Below are 22765 nucleotides of genomic sequence, written 5' to 3' on the forward strand. Positions count from 1 at the left end.
TGGTTTGTTGTGTGTTGTTGCTTGTTGAAGTGGTTCCGGTTTGTAACAACACACAACAAACCAAACTCATGTAACACACAGTCCTGACGATGGCTGAAAAGGCCTGAAACATCGATGTAGATTGACTCCAACATTGTGGTAAATATTAAAATAATAATTCACTCCATTGCTACATGTCGAGCACTATTCGTACCATATTTGTATCCAACACGATTCAATATATATATATATATATATATATATATATATATATATATATATATATATATATATATAAAACAAAAAAACAAACAAATATATATATATATATATATATAATATATATATATATATATATATATATATATATGTGTGTGTATGTGTGTGTGTGTGTGTGTGTTGAGTAAGCTTTTCTTTTTTTTACTTTCTTTTGTATTTACGACTAAACCATGTTTTTTAGTCATTTTCTTCTGATTCTGGCACCACCTTATACTGTAAGCATGCCATGCCATTGATCAATAGACACCTAGTGGTAGAGGACCTTGCCACGCCCATCGGACAGCCGGTCGTCAGCATGTAAACAATGGCAAAAAGTGGTAAACCATCTGTGGTATGCGTCTTAGTAAAATACTCACTAGCTGCACACGCCTTGCCAATCGTATTTGACAGAAAATTATGTGTAACCTTTAGGTTTACAGCCTGATTGAGCAAATATAGTGAGAACTAATCACACAATTGGATTCAGTAGTCTGATGCCACGCCGCCAGGCAACGGCGGCCATCTTTGTTCTAAACAAAGAAAATTATTACTTTTTATTCTTCATGCTGGCTAGAACTTTTCATATGCCTTGTGATCAGAATGTGTAAAAGTCAAAACATGATCAAATTTATGTTTTTTCCCCTCTGGATACGCTTTATGCTCGCCGGGGAAATATTTCATACGGGCGTCCGCCATTGTTCCGATAGTTTAGAGCCAGTGTTACTAAGTGGTCATGCGTCATTAGGAAGGAAGTGACGTCACGACTGTTGAAGAGTATTAGCGATTGAAAAACACTAACAAAAGGCAGAGCAACGGCAACTTCTTCATTCTAGTGTTTGTAAATAACCAGATATGTTGAAACTTGTCCGAGCGGGCATGAGGATGTGTCACAAATCCTGTGTTTTGATTGGTCAAAAATCTACTGGTTTATTAGTAAAGCACTCGACTCATAAAGGACCAGTATTCGCTCTGCTCAGTCAAGGTTTTTCCCCCGAGCCCTCTGCCATAACAAGTGATACAACTCATAAAATCAATAGATAGGATGCGCTTGGCTAAAAAGTTCACAACATTGTAATCCGGAAATATAGATAGTATGCGCTTGCAAAGAAGCTCATAACATAACCAATACCCGGCTGACGTCAACTAAGAACTATCTTTTACGGACCAACACACAAAACTATGTATAACCACTAACTTGTGTAGTCCGGTTCATACAGTTTAGGGAGAACTACTCATAAACGTGGATGGCAAAAAAAAAAAAAAAACAACCAACAAACCCAACAATAACAAAGACATGAGTGACGTCATCTTCGTTCTATCTATAGATAGTATGCAGATGACGTCACTCAGGCCTTTGTTATTGTTTTTGCCATCCGCGTTTGTGAGTTGTTCTCACTAAACTGTATTAACCAGACTATAAAAGTTCATGGTTACACAGAGTTTGTGTGTTGGTCCGTTATACTTCCGGATGGCAATGTTGTGAACTCCTTGGCCAAGCGCATTCTATCTATAGCAAAATAATCACAATATAAATAGCCTACATAAACATGAAAACAAAACTGTGTGTTACTTTCAACGTTGGGAGTGAGAATTATTCACTAGCAGGATGTCTAAAAATAATAACAAAGAGCTGAGTAACGTCATCTCCGTTCCTTCTCCAGCTTGATAGAGTTCAACCTAAATATGACGTCACGATACAAGACGACCAATCAGCAATAATAATAATAATAATAATAATAATAATAATATAAATAATAATAATAATAATAATAAATAATAATAATAATAATAATAATATAATAATAATAATACGTCCATCCAAAAACGGCAAATTTTATGGAAACTCTTTCTAACTGCCACAGGTGAATTGGAGTGTGGAATCCTTGAGAAAACCTTGAAAGTGCTTGACTGATAACCCGCGTGAAGTTCGAGAATTTATTAGAGGAGGAAAACTCGATTCTGTACCAGGTGCTGACCATTGCGTTTGATGGAGTGTAGAATGATTGGACGACCAATAATCTTCAACAGTCTGATGTCACGTCGCCCAGCAACAGCGGCCAGATTGGTTCTATACAAAGAAAATCATTACTTTTTATTCTTCATGCTGGCTAGAACTTTTCATTCCCTTTTCACATGCCTTGTGATCAGAATGTGTAAAAGTCAAAACATGATCAAATTTATGGGGGTTTTTTCCTCTGGTAACGCTTTTATGCTCGCCGGAGAAATATTTCATACGGGCGTCCGCCATTGTTCCGATAGTTTAGAGCCAGTGTTACTAAGTTACCATGCGTCATTAGGAAGGAAGTGACGTTACGACTGTTGAAGAGTATTGTCACTAGATTATGTGGCTAAACGACTCAATCGATAGAAGAGGGTAATTATAATACAGTGATGCTATGCGTTTTGATTAAATACTCACAACAACGTCAGGCGGGTATGACGTACCTACTAAAAACCTAAAACTTTATGTAACCTTGAAAGTTTATAGATAAACATATAACGACTTTAATAAATACAAAGAAATGAAAGATTACGTTTATTCCACCCCTCCAAGTAAGATTATTAGACATTTCGTAACCAAATTTAAATGGTATGGTATTAGTACTTCTATTCACCATAATTTGTATCTTTCTCCTTCTGCTTGAATGACAATTTAAGCATTATTCAACGATTACGTATTTACTAAGAAATGATAGGGTTTTCCAATGAGAGGGGGTAGAATAAAACTGCTCTTCTTTTAGTTCGTCGTCGCCTTGTATTGTGAGTGCTTTTTTGGTCAGTACCAGGCTATGAGTTTACTGAGGCCACGATCAGATACGAGACAATAATAATAATAATAATAATAATAAATGGCATTTATATAGCGCTTTACCCCGTTGTCACAGGCTCTAAGCGCTTTACAGTGATATAAAACAAAATATATTACAGTGAGACAAGTGTGAAGGAAACGTGATACGAATTCAATTTAACAACAACAAAATATGAAAATAATATTGCAACATTATGACGTAATCAATGGGGATGATCTATATTAACTTTCCATGTGCTCGAGGTCATCGGTCACATTGCAAAATGTGCTCAAAGTGACCCACATAGTGAAAAGTGTTCACAGCTTTTTAAATTTCTAACATCACGATTGGTCATTTTATCCAGCTTGACACATGGGTATGTTTACAACTTTTGTAAACAAAGCAGCGTGTTTACATTTGTTAAGAAAAATCAAATCGTTGGACAGCAACAAATCATGTGATTGATGACCTGGTTGGACGAAAACCTGAATATAGATCGCTCCCATTATAAATGGGTATGAACATTCACGTATTCCATGGACACGTATTGACCATGCTCAATGTACTTTATAGGGTTTCATTTATTCCCCCAGCAGGCCCAATGGAACAATAATATGTTATTTCATACAGTACCAGTTGTCTCCCAGGTGTCCTATTTCTACTTAAACTCTTATAGTGTCCGTCCCTGACTAAAGAAAGGTAGACTTTTGCACCAAAGTCGAGTGAGGTAATGTATGAAAAGTACCTTACCCAAGAACAGAACGCGGGTCCAGAATTTTCCATTATCACTATGACCCATCCAGCCATTGAGCACGCTAAAGATTACGTGACTTTTGAGACCAAAAAAAAAAAAAGGCACAGGATAGCAGCCAAAGCTTCCGATCTATAGATAGTTTGCGCTTGGCTAAGATACTCACATCATTACCATCCGAAATATAACGGACCAACACACAAAACTATGTGTAACTTTAAACGTTAATAGTCTGGTTAATACACTCATAAATGCGGATGGAAAAAAGAAGAAATAAAGAAAAAAAAAATAAAAAATAAAAAAAAGGCTTGAGTGACGTCAACTTCAATCTATTTATAAAAATGACGATTCAATGTCATACCTGCCAAATCTTACGAATCTTTCGTAATTTTACGAATATTAGTCAAATTTCATGGCCAATAGGATTCAATAGTCTAATGTCACGTCAGCCCAGCAACCAGCAGCTTGGTTCTAAACAAAGAAAATCGGTACTTTTTATTTTTCATGCTGGCTAGAACTTTTTCACATGTCATTTGATCAGAAAGTATAAAATTCAAAACATGATCAGATTTATAATGTTTTTCTCCTCTGGATACACATTTATGCTCGTCAGAGAAGTATTTCATAAGGGTGCTCGCCATTGTTCCGATAGTTTAGAACCAGTTACTATGCGTCATTACAAGGGAAGAGACGTAACAACTTTTGAAGCCTATTGCGAAAATACGAACTTGTATGGAAAATTACGAATTTTCAATTCTCAGTAATACTTAAATAGTGATAATAATAATGATATTATTATTATTATTATTATTATTATTATTATTATTATTATTATTATTATTATTATTATTATTATTATTAAATTTAAAATTAATTAATATAATATTATTATTATTATTGTTATTATTATTATTATTATTATATATATATGATAATAATAATAATAATAATAATAATAATAATAATAATAATAATAATAATAATAATAATAATAATGATGATGATAATAATAATAATAATAATGATAAAATAATAATAATAATAATAATAATAATAATAATAATAATATAATAATAATAATAATAATAATAATGATAATAATAATAATAATATAATAATAATAATAATATAATAATAATAATAATAATAATAATAATAATAATAATAACAATAATAACATTAACACATAATAACAATATAATTAATATATAATGTCAATTGATGTTGTGTAGATAGAATAGATGATCATGTCAATTACTAAAAAATGACATATAAATTACTATAATATGAGTTAATTGAATTAATTAATAAGTAATAAAATATATACATACATAATAATAAATATTAAGGTATAACTAACTAATAACTAAATAGCCGATGAAGCTATTATTGAATATATGATTGATGTGTGATCTTATACAAGTATTGTGTGTGCATTATGACTTTAATTTTAATAATAATAATTAATATATTAAATATATATTCATGAAATAATGATAATAATAATAATAATAATAATAATAATAATAATAATAATAATAATAATAATGATAATAATAATAATAATGATAATAATAATAATAATAATAATAATAATAATAATAATAATAATAATAATAATAATAATAATAATAATGATGATGATGATGATGATGATGATGATGATGATAATAATAATAATAATAATGATAATAATAATAATGATAATAATAATAATAATAATAATAATAATAATAATAATAATAATAATAATAATAATAATAATAATAATAATAATGATAATAATAAAGATAATAACAATAATAATAATAATAATAATAATAATAATAATAATAATAATAATAATAATAATAATAATAATAAAGCATTTCCACATCACATAAGCATGACAATGTAATGTTGAAGAGACCATCAATGTCAAATTGTGGTTGTTCGTACACGATTTCAGAAATTACGAATATCCTTGTCAAATTACTAAAAATTGACATATAAATTACTAAATTTGACGTTTTCAATTTGGCGAGTCTGCAATGTCCTGCATGTAACGATTAACGTATTAAACGGGACTGACTGTACACATAGCGATCAATAAATACAATGTCACTTTTATGGGGTTATTTCTCACAACAGCTGGACCTAAACCACGTAAATAGCCCGATGAAACCGCTCAAATTATTTAGAATATTATTTCTGATTGAGGTGTGTAGCTCTTTAAATACAAGTATTTTTTTGTGTGTTGTCAGTCTATTACTTTTAATTTTTAATACAATTATAATTAATTATTTTTTTTCTTTAAATATCATTTATTTCATTGACATCATTTCTGTAACCCATGGTAAACTTAAAATAGTATTTATATAGATAATTCGAAGATGACGTCACTCATGCCTTTGTTATTGTTTTTTGCCATCCGTGTTTATTAGTACTTCTCACTAAACTGCATTGACCAGACTATAAACGTTCATGGTTACACACAGTTTTGTGTGTTGGTCCGTTTTACTTCCGGATGGCAATGTTATGAGCTTCTTAGCCAAGCGCATACTATCTATTGATAGAATGCGCTTGGCCAAGGAGTTCACAACATTGCCATCCGGAAGTATAACGGACCAACACACAAACTCTATGTAACCATGAACTTTTATAATCTGGTTAATACAGTTTAGTGAGAACAACTCACAAACGCGGATGGCAAAAACAATAACAAAGGCCTGAGTGACGTCATCTGCATACTATCTATAGCACAAGCCCACTGAACGGGCTCAAAGAGCTATGTTGTCTAGTGCAGTGGTATGACACTCGCTCTCGGATCGGAAAGTCCTGGGTTCGATCCTCGTTCGGCGCATAGTTGAGTGACTGGAAAAGGCTCCTTACGCACATTCTGTCACCGTACTCAGGTGTAAAATGAGTACCTGGCCGTTAACAGCGTTGTCTCTGTCGGAAAAAAAGAAATTGCAATATCGCCTGACAGGCGTCATGTCTCATTCTACGTGTTACGTGTTACTGTTGGTTAGGGACCCCTTGTAAAGTGCTTTGAGCACAATTAGTGGATATCGCTCTATATAAAAGCTCACGTTTTTTTTTACATCAATGCTGTCACACATAGTAGCCCCAGTACAGATTTACAACGGCACGACATGTAATGTTTAGTTATGACAATCTAATATATAATATATATATATATATATATATATATATATATATATTATATATATATATATATATATATATAAACATTTGAAATATAATTAAGATAGTTTGACTTCTACAACGTTGTTATCGAGCGTTGCTCTCATCAGGAAGTCTTCCTGATGAGAGCAACGCTCGATAACAACGTTGTAGAAGTCAAACTATCTTAATTATATTTCAAATGTTTATAAATAGCTCCTTTTATACTAAAGTTGAGCACTATTATTCCATGGTTTTTGTTTTATAATTTATATATATATATATATATATATATATATATATATATATATATATATATATATATATATATATATATATACTTGAAAAAGGCCAAAAGCAGAAACGTCTTTTGTTTTGTGTTGTTCCCTTATTTATGAGTAACAATACTCTTCAACAGTTGTTACGTCACTTCCTTCCTAATGACGCATGTTAACTTAGTAACACTGGCTCTAAACTGTCGGACAATGGCGGACGCCGTATTAAATATTTCTCCGGCGAGCATAAAAGCGTATCCAGAGGAGAAAAAAACATAAATTTGATCATGTTTCGACATTTACACATTCTGATCACAAGGCATATGAAAAGTTCTAGCCAGCACGATGAATAAAAAGTATTGATTTTCTTTGTTTAGAACCAAGATGGCCGCCGTTGCCGGGCGGCGTGACATCAGACTACTGAATCCAATTACTAGCTTGATCTCACTCTCCATTTTATAGACTCATTAAGGCACCTGTTGATTTTAATTATTTGTTAGTTATATTTCATTTTATTTAGATTTGTTATTCATAACTTGAATTAGTTTGGTTTGATTATTTTTCATTCTATTAAAAATCTGTCGTCCGTGGTGTTATTTAGTTTGGTTTGGGGGTTTTGTTTGTTTGTTCAAATTCTATTTAAAGTCTGTCGTCCGTGGTGTTATTTAGTTTGGTTTGGGGGTTTTGTTTGTTTGTTCAAATTCTATTAAAAATCTGTCGTCCGTGGTGTTATTTAGTTTGGTTTGGGGGTTTTGTTTGTTTGTTCAAATTCTATTTAAAATCTGTCGTCCGTGGTGTTATTTAGTTTGGTTTGGGGGTTTTGTTTGTGTGTTCAAATTCTATTTAAAATCTGTCGTCCGTGGTGTTATTTAGTTTGGTTTGGGGGTTTTGTTTGTGTGTTCAAATTCTATTTAAAATCTGTCGTCCGTGGTGTTATTTAGTTTGGTTTTGTTTGTGTGTTCAAATTCTATTTAAAATCTGTCGTCCGTGGTGTTATTTAGTTTGGTTTGGGGGTTTTGTTTGTTTGTTCAAATTCTATTTAAAATCTGTCGTCCGTGGTGTTATTTAGTTTGGTTTGGGGGTTTTGTTTGTGTGTTCAAATTCTATTTAAAATCTGTTGTCCGTGGTGTTATTTAGTTTGGTTTGGGGTTTTTGTTTGTTTGTTCAAATTCTATTTAAAATCTGTCGTCCGTGGTGTTATTTAGTTTGGTTTGGGGTTTTTGTTTGTTTGTTCAAATTCTATTTAAAATCTGTTGTCCGTGGTGTTATTTAGTTTGGTTTGGGGGTTTTGTTTGTGTGTTCAAATTCTATTTAAAATCTGTCGTCCGTGGTGTTATTTAGTTTGGTTTGGGGTTTTGTTTGTTTGTTCAAATTCTATTGAAAATCTGTCGTCCGTGGTGTTATTTAGTTTGGTTTGGGGGTTTTGTTTGTGTGTTCAAATTCTATTTAAAATCTGTCGTCCGTGGTGTTATTTAGTTTGGTTTGGGGGTTTTGTTTGTTTGTTCAAATTCTATTTAAAATCTGTCGTCCGTGGTGTTATTTAGTTTGGTTTGGGGGTTTTGTTTGTGTGTTCAAATTCTATTAAAAATCTGTCGTCCGTGGTGTTATTTAGTTTGGTTTGGGGGTTTTGTTTGTTTGTTCAAATTCTATTTAAAATCTGTCGTCCGTGGTGTTATTTAGTTTGGTTTGGGGGTTTTGTTTGTGTGTTCAAATTCTATTAAAAATCTGTCGTCCGTGTGTGTTATTTAGTTTGGTTTGGGGGTTTTGTTTGTTTGTTCAAATTCTATTTAAAATCTGTCGTCCGTGGTGTTATTTAGTTTGGTTTGGGGTTTTTGTTTGTTTGTTCAAATTCTATTGAAAATCTGTCGTCCGTGGTGTTATTTAGTTTGGTTTGGGGTTTTTGTTTGTTTGTTCAAATTCTATTGAAAATCTGTTGTTCGTGCAGTTAGCTATCTGTCTTGATTATTTTTCAAATTCTATTTAAAGTCTGTTGTTCGTGCTGTTAGTTAATTTGGTCTGGTTATATTTCATTCTATTAAAAATCTGTTGTTTCCGTAGTTAGTTAGTTAGCTTGTTTATTATTTATATTCTAATGAAAATTTGTTGTTCGTATAGACAGTTTGTGGGGGTTTTTTTTTGACGCCCTATCGCAACGACACCATTAGGTCCCGTCGCCTAGGCATTCCACGAAGGAATATAGATAATCCATCAAACAAGCTGTCTGATGTCAACAGGAATCACCAATGTTGTCCAAAGTGAGCGAATCGGGGGTTAATAATCTTGCCCAATGAAAAGAAAACGAAAGTGCTTGAAGCGGGACTCGAACCCGGGACTTTGGGGGGTCACAATGCAATGCCTTAACCACTCGGCCATTCCGTCCCCGTTTTGGTTAAAATATATAAATGCTCAAGTCTTTTTTATTTTAAAATATATTTTGGAATGACTCCAATCAAGAAAATCAAATGTAGAAGCAAAACAATCGAAATCAACAAATGTGTAGGGTTTTTTTTTCTTTCTTTATGACATAAAACTTACTTTACCCAATAATATATCAAACTGAGTTCCCGGCCGTTAACAGCGTTGTCTCTGTCGGGGAAACAAAATTGTAACATCGACCATACAGGCGCCATGTCTCACCCCTTGAGTGCGTTTAGTGGATTATTGCTCTATATAAAGGCTTTACCGATGTTCCATGTCGGACACGACGTTGGAGATCATGGTTCGCCAGCTCTCTCTCTCATCTGCGAGTTTCGCACATTGATTTATGGGGCTTCCTACGTACGCTGCGACATTTCCAAGCCAGCTTGTCCTTCTTCGTCCTCGACCACGCTTGCTTCTATCTTTCCCTCTGAAATGGTCTTCTGTAGTGAGTCGTGCCTTCTGATGTGGCCGAAATATCGGGTTATCCTCTTTCTAATAGTTGAAATGATCGTATTTGATGTTATTCCTAAAGTTTGGAGTACTTGATGATTTGTTTTCTTTTGTATAAAGGCTGGAGGTTTTTAAAAAACGCCATATTCAGACGAGTTGTCACAAGTTGCGTCAAAGTCAATCTTCATCACATGAAGCTCCACCTATTTTGTATTGGATTGGAAATTTATATCTCTTTATTATTTTGCTAAACCCTCATTTTAAAATATATTTTTTTACAATCCTACCAGGCTGAGGATCGGTGAAATCATGAGCTGGTTAAAAGGATTCTTCCTGGTTGCCCTGCAGACGTTGATCGTGTCCAGTTTGGACACATTCTTGGACTGTCCAGGAAACGACGGTAAGTCGGGATTTTGTAACCCCATGCAGCGCGACCTTGATGTGCTTTGTGTACTTGAAATGTGCGTTAATATAAGTGGCGGTTCTAGCCTATTTATAGTGGTCGGGCAAAGATGATTCGGTCATATATATATATATATATATATATATATATATATATATATATATATATATATATATATATATATATATATACGCAAATAACTAATGTAATTAACGACATTTAAAAATAAATTATAGTTCATGTTTATGTACCAACCTATTTATAGATTAAATCCATTCGTCGAGTCTTTGATGATGCAAAATGATTGATGATCATGTCGTTAAGTTCAATTTTGGACAACCATTGTTTATGCACGGACATCACAGTGAGCGCATTCAAGCGCTCTTGTCCCATGGTATTCCGCACACATGTTTTGATCCGCTTTAAAGTACTAAATAGCCGTTCACTTTCTGCGGTGGAGACTGGTGTTGTTAACGTAATCTTTAACAACGTTGACACCATTGGCAGATCATCCTCGAGGTCTAGTTCAATTATTTCCTTTAAAAGCTGTTGCGAGCTTTCTAGCAGTTGAAATATATTGTTGGAATACACGGTTTCAAGTTCGTTTTCTAATCTCTTTTTGTCTAAAAACGGGTAATACTGGCAGACAAGTTTTATTTTCTCTAAAGGTTTTGATTCCACGTAAGTCAAAAATTTCATAGGGTTCACAAGTGAAAATAAGGATATTTGTTCATATTGAGAAAATCTTTCCTCTATTTGAGTAACTACAATATCACAAGCCTCTTTTGCATGAGCGGTTAAATTGCTTTGAGGTCTTCTTTTTGACTGAGTATCGGTTGAGCAAACAATTTCATTAAAGAGACTGTCAACATCTGATCTTATTTTTGAAATATTAGATTTGAAATCTTCAACGCTCTGAATTATATCTGGTCCGGTTATTGTTCTGTTTTGCAGGTATGCAAATAAAATGTTAGCAAGGCTAAAAATCCTATTAAAGAGGGTCAAATAAAAATTGAATTCCTCAGTATTCAGGATTCGTTCGAGTCCAACAGCTTCGCGCACCGATATAGCGTCCCAACCGTCTTCAGTCTGAATTTTCCTAAAACATTCAAGTAACTCTTCTTTTAAATCTTGAACACTAGAAAGGCACCTGCTCTGAAAATTCCATCTAGTTTGTGCTGGTCTGGGAAGCCGACTAGAAGTGATTGATCTTAAAAGATCGGCGCGTTTTGGGGAAATTGAAAAGAATGCTGAAAAGCGATCCAATTGGGCAAAAAATATTCTAATCGCTTGAACTGCTGAGCACGCTTGTCTCAATATTAGATTTAATTGATGCGCGTAGCAATGAACGAAATGTGCGTATGGAAACCAATGTTTCATCCGAACGTGCACTCCTGTATTTTTACCACTCATCACATTCGCGCCATCATACGATTGAGCAATCAGTTTGTGTTTTAAATCAAATTGATCTAATTGTGACTTAATGACAATAGAGAGACCCTCTGCTGACCTATCTGTAACAGAAACAAAATTTAAAAATCGCTCATATATTTCGCCATCTTTGCAATATCTTAAAATAATTACAAATTGAGACTGATTGGAAACGTCAGTTGTTTCATCTGCCTGAACAGCAACAAATCGGGCATTTTCTAAATCTTTCTTTAAATCCTCATTGTAGACGTAGAGTACAGAGTCTAAAAGCTCATTTTGAATTATTTTTGATGTGTATTTGTTAACTGTCGCTTGGGATAGATGTTGTGAGAGAATGTTATCTGAACTTGCAAGCAGATGAATAGTGTCAATGAAAATACCTTTGTTCAAAGAACTTTGGCTCTCATCGTGGCCTCTAAGAGGGAGTTCGTGAATCGCGCAATGCTTAAGGCAATCAATGATTTTGGACAATATGTATCGATTTTTCTTCACATCTTCATTGTGTTTTTGGATAGAAAGACTATAGCTTTCACTAATCTGCCGACCGATGTCTGTACTTCCTAAAAATTTGAATTTCACAGCATTGGATATATGTGTTGCACAGGTATTGTTTTGATAAGCTTTCAGACAAGTGTTTCAAATCATCAAATCCTGTTGTTGACCAGCAAGATTTTCCTTTAAAGAGAACACAGTAAAAACAAAACAATTTCTTTTTTGCAACGCTTACAGTAAGCCATTTAAATTTTTCAAACCAAGATGTTTTAAACTTTCTTTTATCTTTAACAATGATCAAATCACGAGGCTGGTGTGGTCCAAGACGTTTTATCTCCAACTTTTCATTGAATGAAAAAGTAGACGAATTCCGAAGAAAGATGTTGTCAATTTCATTCATAATTCCCCTTAAATATTTCAACCACAAATAATCACATTCACAATGAAATGGCAATACCCGTAGCTTTTAATTATTCCAAAAGCAATCAAAAAATGAATCACGAAAGAGGATACAACTAAAAATAAAGTGACAAGACATAATACAACACCTTGACAATACAAGTCCATTTTGTTCACTCGAGAAATTAAAGAGATATTTTAACCCCTCAACGGCGTGATTAATATTCTGTTACATTACTGGTTTTCAGTAGTAGTAACTTTAAAGTATTAATCGAGACGCAAAAACAGCGATATGACTCGAGTTTCATTCAGAGCTCAAATTGCATCATTTTTGGTGAAAACGATAAAACGTAACATGACGTCAAGTTTGAGTAAATTCGAACTCAATGGTTGATAGGTTAAAGTGGGGAAATTTAATCGCTTGGTGTTGTGTAGGGGACACCGTAAGAAACACAACTGAGATACTACTGCAGTAATTAAAATGCCAAACATCAAACATTTAAAACAAAGGCAGTTGAGTATCTATGTTTTGGTTATGATAAAAGACGATAATAGCTACCTTCGCCCGGCGGTTTTGGGAGGTTAGAGATGTCAAGGTGACGAGGAATAGTGCTTGTAAAATAAATGATCTTTTTAGTGATAATTGTTATCATTTCTCTTCTCAAACTTAACTTGCAAAAACAACTTGTAAATCAAAGGAGTGGTTGTGATGGTGTTGGTGGTAGATATGGTGGGGGTTAGAATTATTGTACCGGTGGTGGTAGTGGTTGGAATAGTGGTAGAGGTGGTGGTGGTGGAGGAGGAGGAGGAGGAGGAGGAGGAGGAGGAGGAGGAGGAGGAGGAGGAGGAGGCGGTGAGGGAGGATGTAATTATGGTAGTGGTTTTGGTGGTGCTGTTGGTTAGAATGATAGTTGTGGAGACGATGACGGAAATTATATGATGATGTTGATATTGTTTTTATTGCGATTCTAGTACTTGTAGTTAATGTTGTTGTTATTCTCAATGATGATGATGATGGTGATGATGATGATGATGATGATCATGATGATAATGATAATAATAATAATAATAATAAATGTACATTTTTGAAGCGCTTGTGCCGAAGCTTCGAAGCGCTTCACATTGACCATCATTAAAAAAAAAAAATTACATACTGCAGTTTCGGACATACGAACAAAAGTTCACACGCATCCAATTACACACACACTCACACACACACACACACACACACACACACACACACACACACACATATATATATATATATATATATATATATATATATAGACGCATAATGATGATGATGATGATAATGATAATAATACATGACATTTATAAGGCGCATTTTCATCATTGGGTGATGGTGACAACGACGATGTCGTCGACAATGATGATTACCATACGATATTACAATAAAGACAAAATAATGTCACCAATCTCTCCTCATGCATGCATTCGTTAGACTATCACAATAACGACACTACACTGTTATCCTTGCTCCTTCCCCAACCAACCCTTGCTTCCCGCCTCTTCATCGCGAACTATCTTATGTAGCCTATGTATTAGATTCAGGACGGGCAAGTACGGAATCTGCCCACCCTTGCCTTAAACGTATTTATTTCCTTACTTAGAATTCAACTCACTCCTTTCTCAGAAGAGTACATCTCATATATTATACTAATTCAGTTGTTGAGATGAGAAAATCAAAATAGTGGTTGTATTTTATATATTTATTTAGTCGTGACTTTCGAATAAAAGTGTTTTGTTTTATTAAAGGGAATAAAATAGAAAATTACATTGTTTTGAAAAAATATTTAGTCTGGCAAAAATTTTCTTTTAAAATACAGCGGTAATAACTTAAAGAATTTGAAAAAAAAACTAACAAATTAATTAGTTTAAAAACAAAAATAAAAATAAAAAGAACGAATAAGTAAACAATTTAAATAAATGAGTTTTGAGAAACACTAAAGAAAACGAGAAAAAAAAGAAATAATTTAAATGGATAAACAAATATATAAAAACAACATAAATGAATAATAAATTGATATATTAGTAAATTAATACATTTAATTCAATACTGGAACCTTCCCAAAGTCATTACATTAATGGTACCACCAGCACAAGTAAGGCAATAAATAAGAAAAAGTTCGTTTGCCAAAATCTCTATTTAGTTTTAACTGGTTAATAAGGTGGGCTCATTTGAATTAGCCCGACCAAGTACTAGAGAGGCCAGACAGCAAAAATCGGAGTTAGTTCACCGTCAGGCGACGTGACGATGAGATGACGATGTGGGCGGAGTGGTGTGGAGTGGTTGGGGTGGGGGGGGGGTGATAAAAAGAACAGGAGCATTTCCTGGATTATGCATTACGGGGTGCATGGTGATTCGCAATCTATCAAAAATACACACAAATTGATTTCAGTACGAAGTATCAAGTTTAAGTAGTAACTTTTGAAATTATCTAATTTAAATTTGATTATTTCGGACCTGGTAATACAGCATATAACTTGAAAAAAACAGGCTGGTATTTGCCCACCCTGCCCATTATTACCAGCCGTCCCTGGTTAATATACGATTCTTTCATCTCTTCGTATTTATTAAACGAGTTATTTTTATCGTGTCCAATAACACAACGAGCTTGGGTTCCTGTTCCTTCACAAGCTGACCTCTCTTATCATCCCGATCACTTCCCTGGGACACCCTACCCACTACCCACGCCACACTAACGCTTCATTAACCACCATTGAGTACAGACGATACAAGTTATTTTGCGTTTTATTTAATTTGTTTTCCACGTTTATTTGTGTATTGTTGTGTTGACGAAGGGTTTGTACCCGAAACGTCCAGTATATGTTATATTCCCATACGAAGCCTCTCCATTTTCACTCTTTCGTTAGTATTTTCACGACCACGGGCTTCAGGCAGCCCGTACCGTTTTCAAACTATAAACGTTCAAGGTTACACATAGGTTTGGGCGTTGGTACTTTGTATCGGGCTGAATATGAGTTTCTTGGCTGAGCGCATAGCATCAGTAAATATTAGCATAGCGGCACTATGTTTACGTATAATGAGAATGCTTATGTGTAGATAGGTGATACATGATGCGTGTGATTTGCTAAACCTCTCTATTGTGAAAAATATATAACTTAGTAGCCGTAGTTTCTCTACTAATGTTTTGAAGTTTGGATAATTGGAGGGTGTTTGACAAACACGTGTATAGTATTACAATTTGAGACAGCTTATCAATGAATTAACGCATTGGAACACTTAATATATCTAATGATAAAGACATACAGAAGTGTTTCATACACACTTTTTCAGATCAGATCCTTATCTGACACCAGTGCCTGTTCCTTAATATGTCATTTTGATATTTTCAAAATAAAAATAATTGGAGCTAACTCAAATATTTTCGTCCTCGTCCTCTCGTGTTCAGTGTTTATGTTTGTGATGCAATGAGGGTTCACAATGTCCCAGATTTGAACATTTTTGGTAATATGAGTCAATTTAATCGATCGATATTTGAAGGACGAGTTTTGGCGCCAAAATTTTAAATATGTTGTTTTTTTTTCAGAGTAATTGTTAAAATATTTTCTTACTGGTCAGGAAATCCCTTTGCACGGGTTATGGTAACGATATTTGATTAAAATCCACTTTCAATTTGTCAACTTTGCACAGTCCACAACTAAACTCAAACCTGTGACTTGTCTGTCGCAAACCGAGTATCATAAAACAAGAACAATAAGCTGTACCATTTTAATATTTTTATTTTGGATTCCAGATATTTGAGGACTCCTTCGGTGGTGCTGCACAAGTGATGAACTTCCAAATGGTTGTGAATGTTTTGATATCTTTAATACAGATATTGTTTTTAAAATTCCAGAAAATTGGGGACTCCTTCGGCAATGCTGCACCACCTAGGAACTATCAAATGGTTGTAAATGTATTGATTTCTCTGATAAAGATTTAATTTGATTTCAGACATTTGGGGACTCCTTAGGCGATGCTGCACAAGCGAGGAACTCCCTAATGGTTGTGAGTGTTTTGATATCTCTGATAAAGATTTAATTTGATTTCAGACATTTGGGGACTCCTTAGGCGATGCTGCACAAGCGAGGAACTCCCTAATGGTTGTGAGTGTTTTGATATCTCTGATAAAACCGACTTCACCAACACCGCCTTCCACAAGCCAGAATGTCCCCCTGATCTCGGTGTGCAATTCCATCTTTACACCAGAAGCAACAGGGCTCAGTCTGTAGTGGTCAAGGTAGGTTACAGTTATTTTGGAAAAAAAAAAGTAATAAATAAAAATTAATATAACAGCTTCGAAAAAGAACAAAATATCAAACACGTAATGTTTCTGGCTTAAAACCCTTCTTCAGACAATAATCAAAACAATGAAAACATTTATACATCACTTAAAACCAGACAGATGGATGACCGCATGTAAAAAAAAAATTGAGCTTTTATATAGCGCAATATCCACTAAACGTGCTCAAAACGCTGTACAAGGGGTCCCTGGCCAACAGCAACATTTAACATGAGACAACGCTGTTAACGGCCAGATACTCATTTTACACCTGAGTACGGTGAGAGAATATGAGTAAAGAACCTTCTCCAAGGACTCAACTATGCGCCGAGCGAGGCTCGAACCCAGGACCTTCCGATCTGAAAGCGAGTGTCATATCACAAGACCACATAACCACACAAAATAATCTTGACATTTCAACATTATTCTTCTTGCGGACATCTGTGCAAATATTTTAAAGCAACATATTTATATCAGGCTCTGAATAAAGAACATTTTGTAACATTTCGAAATGAAAAGAGATCAACGTTAACTCTTTCCTTACCGATGATTTTCAGTTTTTTTCCCAAAATGGCAGGCATACCTAGCAGAAAAATTGATTTTTTAAACTCAAACAAGCTCTCTACAAAACAACTTTATGTTCTTATTAATTAAACAATGATCATTCTTCAAAGTTTGTGATGTACAATATAAATCCGAATAAGAAAAACGTATAATCTAGTGTCGTAACAAATGTGTCGATTTTGCTGCAGGTGGTAAGGAAAGGGTTAAGTGATTCAAAGAATTCTATTACATAGTCCAGAGTTCTTCATTTTCTATGGGTTACATTATGACACTACATTAAACCGGAATTAACCTCGGCTCCATGGGTCTTAGTTTTATGGCTCTATAGGAATATTTATTCCATTCCTTTGTTACTAAATTATAATCTTTCCATTTTCCTCCTATTTATTCAACCAGTCACAATACGACACTCTGGGCTCCAGCCTCTGCTATTTATCTTCCTATCTATCTATTCCACCAGGCACATGGTGGGATTATGCTTATTATCTTTCTATCTTTCCGTCTATCTATTCCATCAAGCAAATGTTGATACTCCGGGCCCTATCCCTCTGCTATTCATTCCTATCCCTTTGCTATTCATTCCTATCCCTTTGCTATTCATTCCTATCCCTTTGCTATTCATTCCTATCCCTCTGCTATTCATTCCTATCCCTCTGCTATTCATTCCTATCCCTTTGCTATTCATTCCTATCCCTTTGCTATTCATTCCTATCCCTTTGCTATTCATTCATATCTCTCGCTATTCATTCCTATCCCTTTGCTATTCATTCCTATCCCTCTGCTATTCATTCCTATCCCTTTGCTATTCATTCCTATCCCTTTGCTATTCATTCCTATCCCTTTGCTATTCATTCCTATCCCTTTGCTATTCATTCCTATCCCTTTGCTATTCATTCCTATCCCTCTGCTATTCATTCCTATCCCTCTGCTATTCATTCCTATCCCTCTGCTATTCATTCCTATCCCTCTGCTATTCATTCCTATCCCTCTGCTATTCATTCCTATCCCTCTGCTATTCATTCCTATCCCTTTGCTATTCATCACTCCGTCCTATCACCTACTATCCCACCAGTGACAGGACTCTACTCCGGGCTCAGCTCTATACTATTCATCTTTCTATTTCATACATTCCATCAAGCAAATGTTGATACTCTTTTTTGTCTATTCCACCAGGCACATGACGCTACTCTAGGCTCATCCCTATGCTATTCATCTTCCTATCTCTCTATCTATTCTACCAAACAAATGTCGATACTATGGGCCCTATCCCGCTGCTATTCATCTTTACGTCTTTCTGTCTATTTCAACTACCTATCACATCAGGGACAGGACTCTACTCCGGGCTCAGCTCTATACTATTCATCTTTCTATTTCATACATTCCATCAAGCAAATGTCGATACTCTGGACCCTATCCCGCTGCTATTCATCATTCCGTCTTTCTGTCTATCTCTTTCGGCAACAGACACATGGTGTTACTTAGGTCTCCAGATATTTGCTATTCATCTTTCCGTCTTTTTCTCTATCTACTATCTATTCCACCAGACACAGGACGCTTCTCCGGGCTCTGCCCTCTGCCATTAATTTCTTCCATCTCTCCGTCTCTCTATTCTAGCACGAGACACATATCAATACTCTGGGCTCAAGCCCTCTGCTATTCATCTCACCGTGTTTCCGTCTATCTTTCAGACCAAGTACAGGTTGATACTCCAACTCAGTCCTATGCTATTTATCTTTCAGTCTATCTATTCCAGCACCAGTCACGCGACGTTATTCTGGACTCCAGTTCTTTGCTATTCATCTTTCCATATTTCCATTTATTCCACCAGACACATGACACCACTCTTGTCTCCAGTTCTTTGCTATTTATCTTTCCATAATTCCATTTATTCCACCAGACACATGACACCACTCTTGTCTCCAATTCTTTGCTATTCATCTTTCCATATTTCCATTTATTCCACCTGACACACGACACCACTCTTGTCTCCAGTTCTTTGAGATTCATCTTTCCATATTTCCATTTATTCCACCTGACACACGACACCACTCTTGTCTCCAGTTCTTTGAGATTCATCTTTCCATAATTCCATTATTCCACCTGACACACGACACCACTCTTGTCTCCAGTTCTTTGCTATTCATCTTTCCATATTTCCATTTTATTCCACCAGGCACACGACGGCACTCTGGGCTCGAGCCCATTCAACCCCAGCCAGCCCACCAAATTCATCACTCATGGATTCACAGATTCTGGCCCGGCTCCCTGGTCTGTTGAAATGATGAACGCCCTTCTTGATGAGGTACAGAATGATGACTGACGTTGATGTCATAGATCCATCTAAATTTAATCTAATCCAATCTCCAACAAATAAAACATGAATAAAAAGCCTTTCGGTTATAGATAGAATGCGCTTGACTAAGAAGCTCATAACATTGCCATCCGGAAGTATAACGGACCAACGCACAAAACTTTGTGTAACCATGAACTTTTATAGTCTGGTTAATACAGTTCAGTGAGAATAACTCACAAACGCGAATGGCAAAATATAACAACAAAGGCTTGAGTGACGTCATCTTCGAACTATCTATAGATAGAATGCGCTTGGCCAAGGAGTTCACAACATTGCCATCCGGAAGTATAACGGACCAACACACAAACTCTGTGTAACCATGAACTTTTATAGTCTGGTTAATACAGTTTAGTGAGAACAACTCACAAACGCGGATGGCAAAAACAATAACAAAGGCCTGAGTGACGTCATCTGCATACTATCTATAGATATTTCGAAGATGACGTCACTCAGGTCTTTGTTGTTTTTTGCCATCCGCGTTTATGAGTAATGCTCACTGAACTGTATGAACCTGACTATAAACGTTCATCGATACACACAGTTTTGTGTGTTGGTCCGTTATACTTCCGGATGGCAATGTTATGAGCTTCTTAGCCAAGCGCATACTATCTATACAAGAAAAATAAACTATAGAGAGAACGCAGTTGACGTCACTCAGGTCTTAGTAGTTGCTTTTAACCAGCCAATGGTATGAGAAGTTCTCACTAAATTGTATTAATCATCATCATTGCCTTTTTCACCCTGGGTCAGGGTATAGATAGAATGCGCTTGGCCAAGGAGTTCACAACATTGCCATCCGGAAGAAAAACGGACCAACACACAAACTCTGTGTAACCATGAACTTTTATAGTCTGGTTAATACAGTTTAGTGAGAACAACTCACAAACGCGGATGGCAAAAACAATAACAAAGGCCTGAGTGACATCATCTGCATACTATCTATAGGCCACAGACAAACAGTTTCCATCCTTCTCTATCCCGAGCTAACTTTTTAATCTCATTCCAGGTCTTACCACTTCTCTGTATAGATAGTATGCAGATGGCGTCACTCAGGCCTTTGTTATTGTTTTTGCCATCCGCGTTTGTGAGTTGTTCTCACTAGACTGTATTAACCAGACTATAAAATTTCATGGTTACACAGAGTTTGTGTGTTGGTCCGTTATACTTCCGGATGGCAATGTTGTGAACTCCTTGGCCAAGCGCATTCTATCTATATCAGCTTCTTTAATTCTTCTCCATGTTCCCCGTGGCCTTCCCCTTGATCTTCTGCCCTGAGGATTCCGGTCCAATACCCTACTCCCCGTGTATGAATCCCGTCCCCTCTCCTGAATATAAAATCTTCTCCCCAGACTTGAGGTGTTTCTGTCCTGATTGTATTCAGTGGGTTTCGCTTACTCCAAGTATATGCATCCTGTATCTTCTCATCTCTGTCACAACTTGAGGTTAAAACGTTTAAGGTTACATATAATTTTGTGTGTTGGTACGTTATATACAGCTAGAGAGCTTCTTAACTAAACGAATAGAATTGATAACAAATTATAATATTCTAACAGTGATTGAATGTTATAATTAATTTTTTTTCTGTGTCTTTCCCAGGGAGACATGAACGTGATTATCGTGAACTGGAAAGATGGTGCCGAGGGCATCAACTACTACCAGGCAGCGGCAAACGTCAGATCTGTTGGCGCCATGGTAGCCCAGCTGATGAGAGTCATGAAGAGTAAACACGGTGCTAATCTAAGCGTAAGTCATGAGGGACAGCGTGGCTCAGTGGTACGGTCTTTGCTTCCTACCCGAAAGGTACCGAGTTCAATCACCCGCCGCTGCGTTGTGTGGCCTTGTGCAAGTCACCTCGCCCTAGCTCACTTTGCGGCGCTGCTCTGCGGCTGACGCCTGGGGTATTCCAGTCTTCCCTTAGAATAGACCCTAAAGACAAATTTCCCCTTTGGGATGAATAAAGGGAATTGTTTGTTTTTTTTTTTACTTACATTTATTCAACCCTGACCATGCAGCTGTATAAAGACTTTCCACATGGAGGGAGTGTGTTAATCATGCAACTGAAACCGTTGAAGATCCGAGAGAAGAACTCTGCCCTACGGAACTGAGCTCCCCAGGAATGAATTGGTAACACTGAACAGAGCACGGGCAACACTTGAGAGAACAGCAGATGGAAGCATGAAAAGGTGGAGGCTGGCTGAGACTAGCTTGTATACAATGTGGATGCCCAGAGCAGACGATGGAGCACTTCCTTAGAGAATGCCAGGACGGGCCCAGCTGCACTGACCATGACCTAAGAGTCTGCTCCACAGATGCTGTGGAGTGGGTTCGGTGTTGGAGCGACAAGCTATGATGATGACTTACATCTATATAAAGAAAAATAATATGAACATATTATGAACATCTATATATAAAGAAAAATAATATGAACATATTATGAACATCTATATAAAGAAAAATGATATGAACATATTATGAACATCTATATAAAGAAAAATAATATGAACATATTATGAACATCTATATAAAGAATTGTGGCGGGTTGACCATGCTCAGTGCGCTTTAAAATGTTACAACTATTTCCCAAGCAAGTCATGTGGAACCAAATTTCCGTTTCATACAGTGACAGTCGCCCGTTTTGTAATAGATCTTTTACACTATCCGTCATTGACTGTAGCTAGTGCTACCTATAGCCAGGTACTCATTCACACCTGAGGCGACTTGGGTATAA

General features: G+C 35.6%; 2 protein-coding genes across 6 annotated transcripts in view; both read left to right on the forward strand.

Annotated features, from left to right (window-relative positions):
* Positions 1-22765, forward strand: part of LOC144956203 (stimulated by retinoic acid gene 6 protein-like) — a 744310-nt gene that overhangs the window by 72228 nt on the left and 649317 nt on the right. The window contains exons 19-20 of one of the 5 annotated variants that reach the window (XM_078886647.1): positions 10379-10488; positions 16793-16872. The exons of the other annotated variants lie outside the window; for them this stretch is intronic. Of the exons in view, the coding sequence (XP_078742773.1) occupies positions 10379-10393 (15 nt within the window). The 3' untranslated portion in view covers positions 10394-10488; positions 16793-16872. Of the gene's footprint in view, positions 1-10378; positions 10489-16792; positions 16873-22765 lie in introns of those variants that run through there. 5 annotated transcript variants of the gene reach the window in all.
* The window catches only part of LOC144980561 (inactive pancreatic lipase-related protein 1-like), a 20224-nt gene continuing 7856 nt past the window's right edge, over positions 10398-22765 (forward strand). The window contains exons 1-4 of the mRNA XM_078928237.1: positions 10398-10488; positions 16891-17078; positions 19858-19986; positions 21634-21757. Of these exons, the coding sequence (XP_078784363.1) occupies positions 10398-10488; positions 16891-17078; positions 19858-19986; positions 21634-21757 (532 nt within the window). The remainder of the gene's footprint in view (positions 10489-16890; positions 17079-19857; positions 19987-21633; positions 21758-22765) is intronic.

This window comes from Berghia stephanieae, chromosome 10, assembly GCF_034508935.2.
Source record: "Berghia stephanieae isolate SIO BIC M18660-M18661 chromosome 10, UCSD_Bste_1.3, whole genome shotgun sequence".
Lineage (NCBI taxonomy): Eukaryota > Metazoa > Mollusca > Gastropoda > Nudibranchia > Aeolidiidae > Berghia > Berghia stephanieae.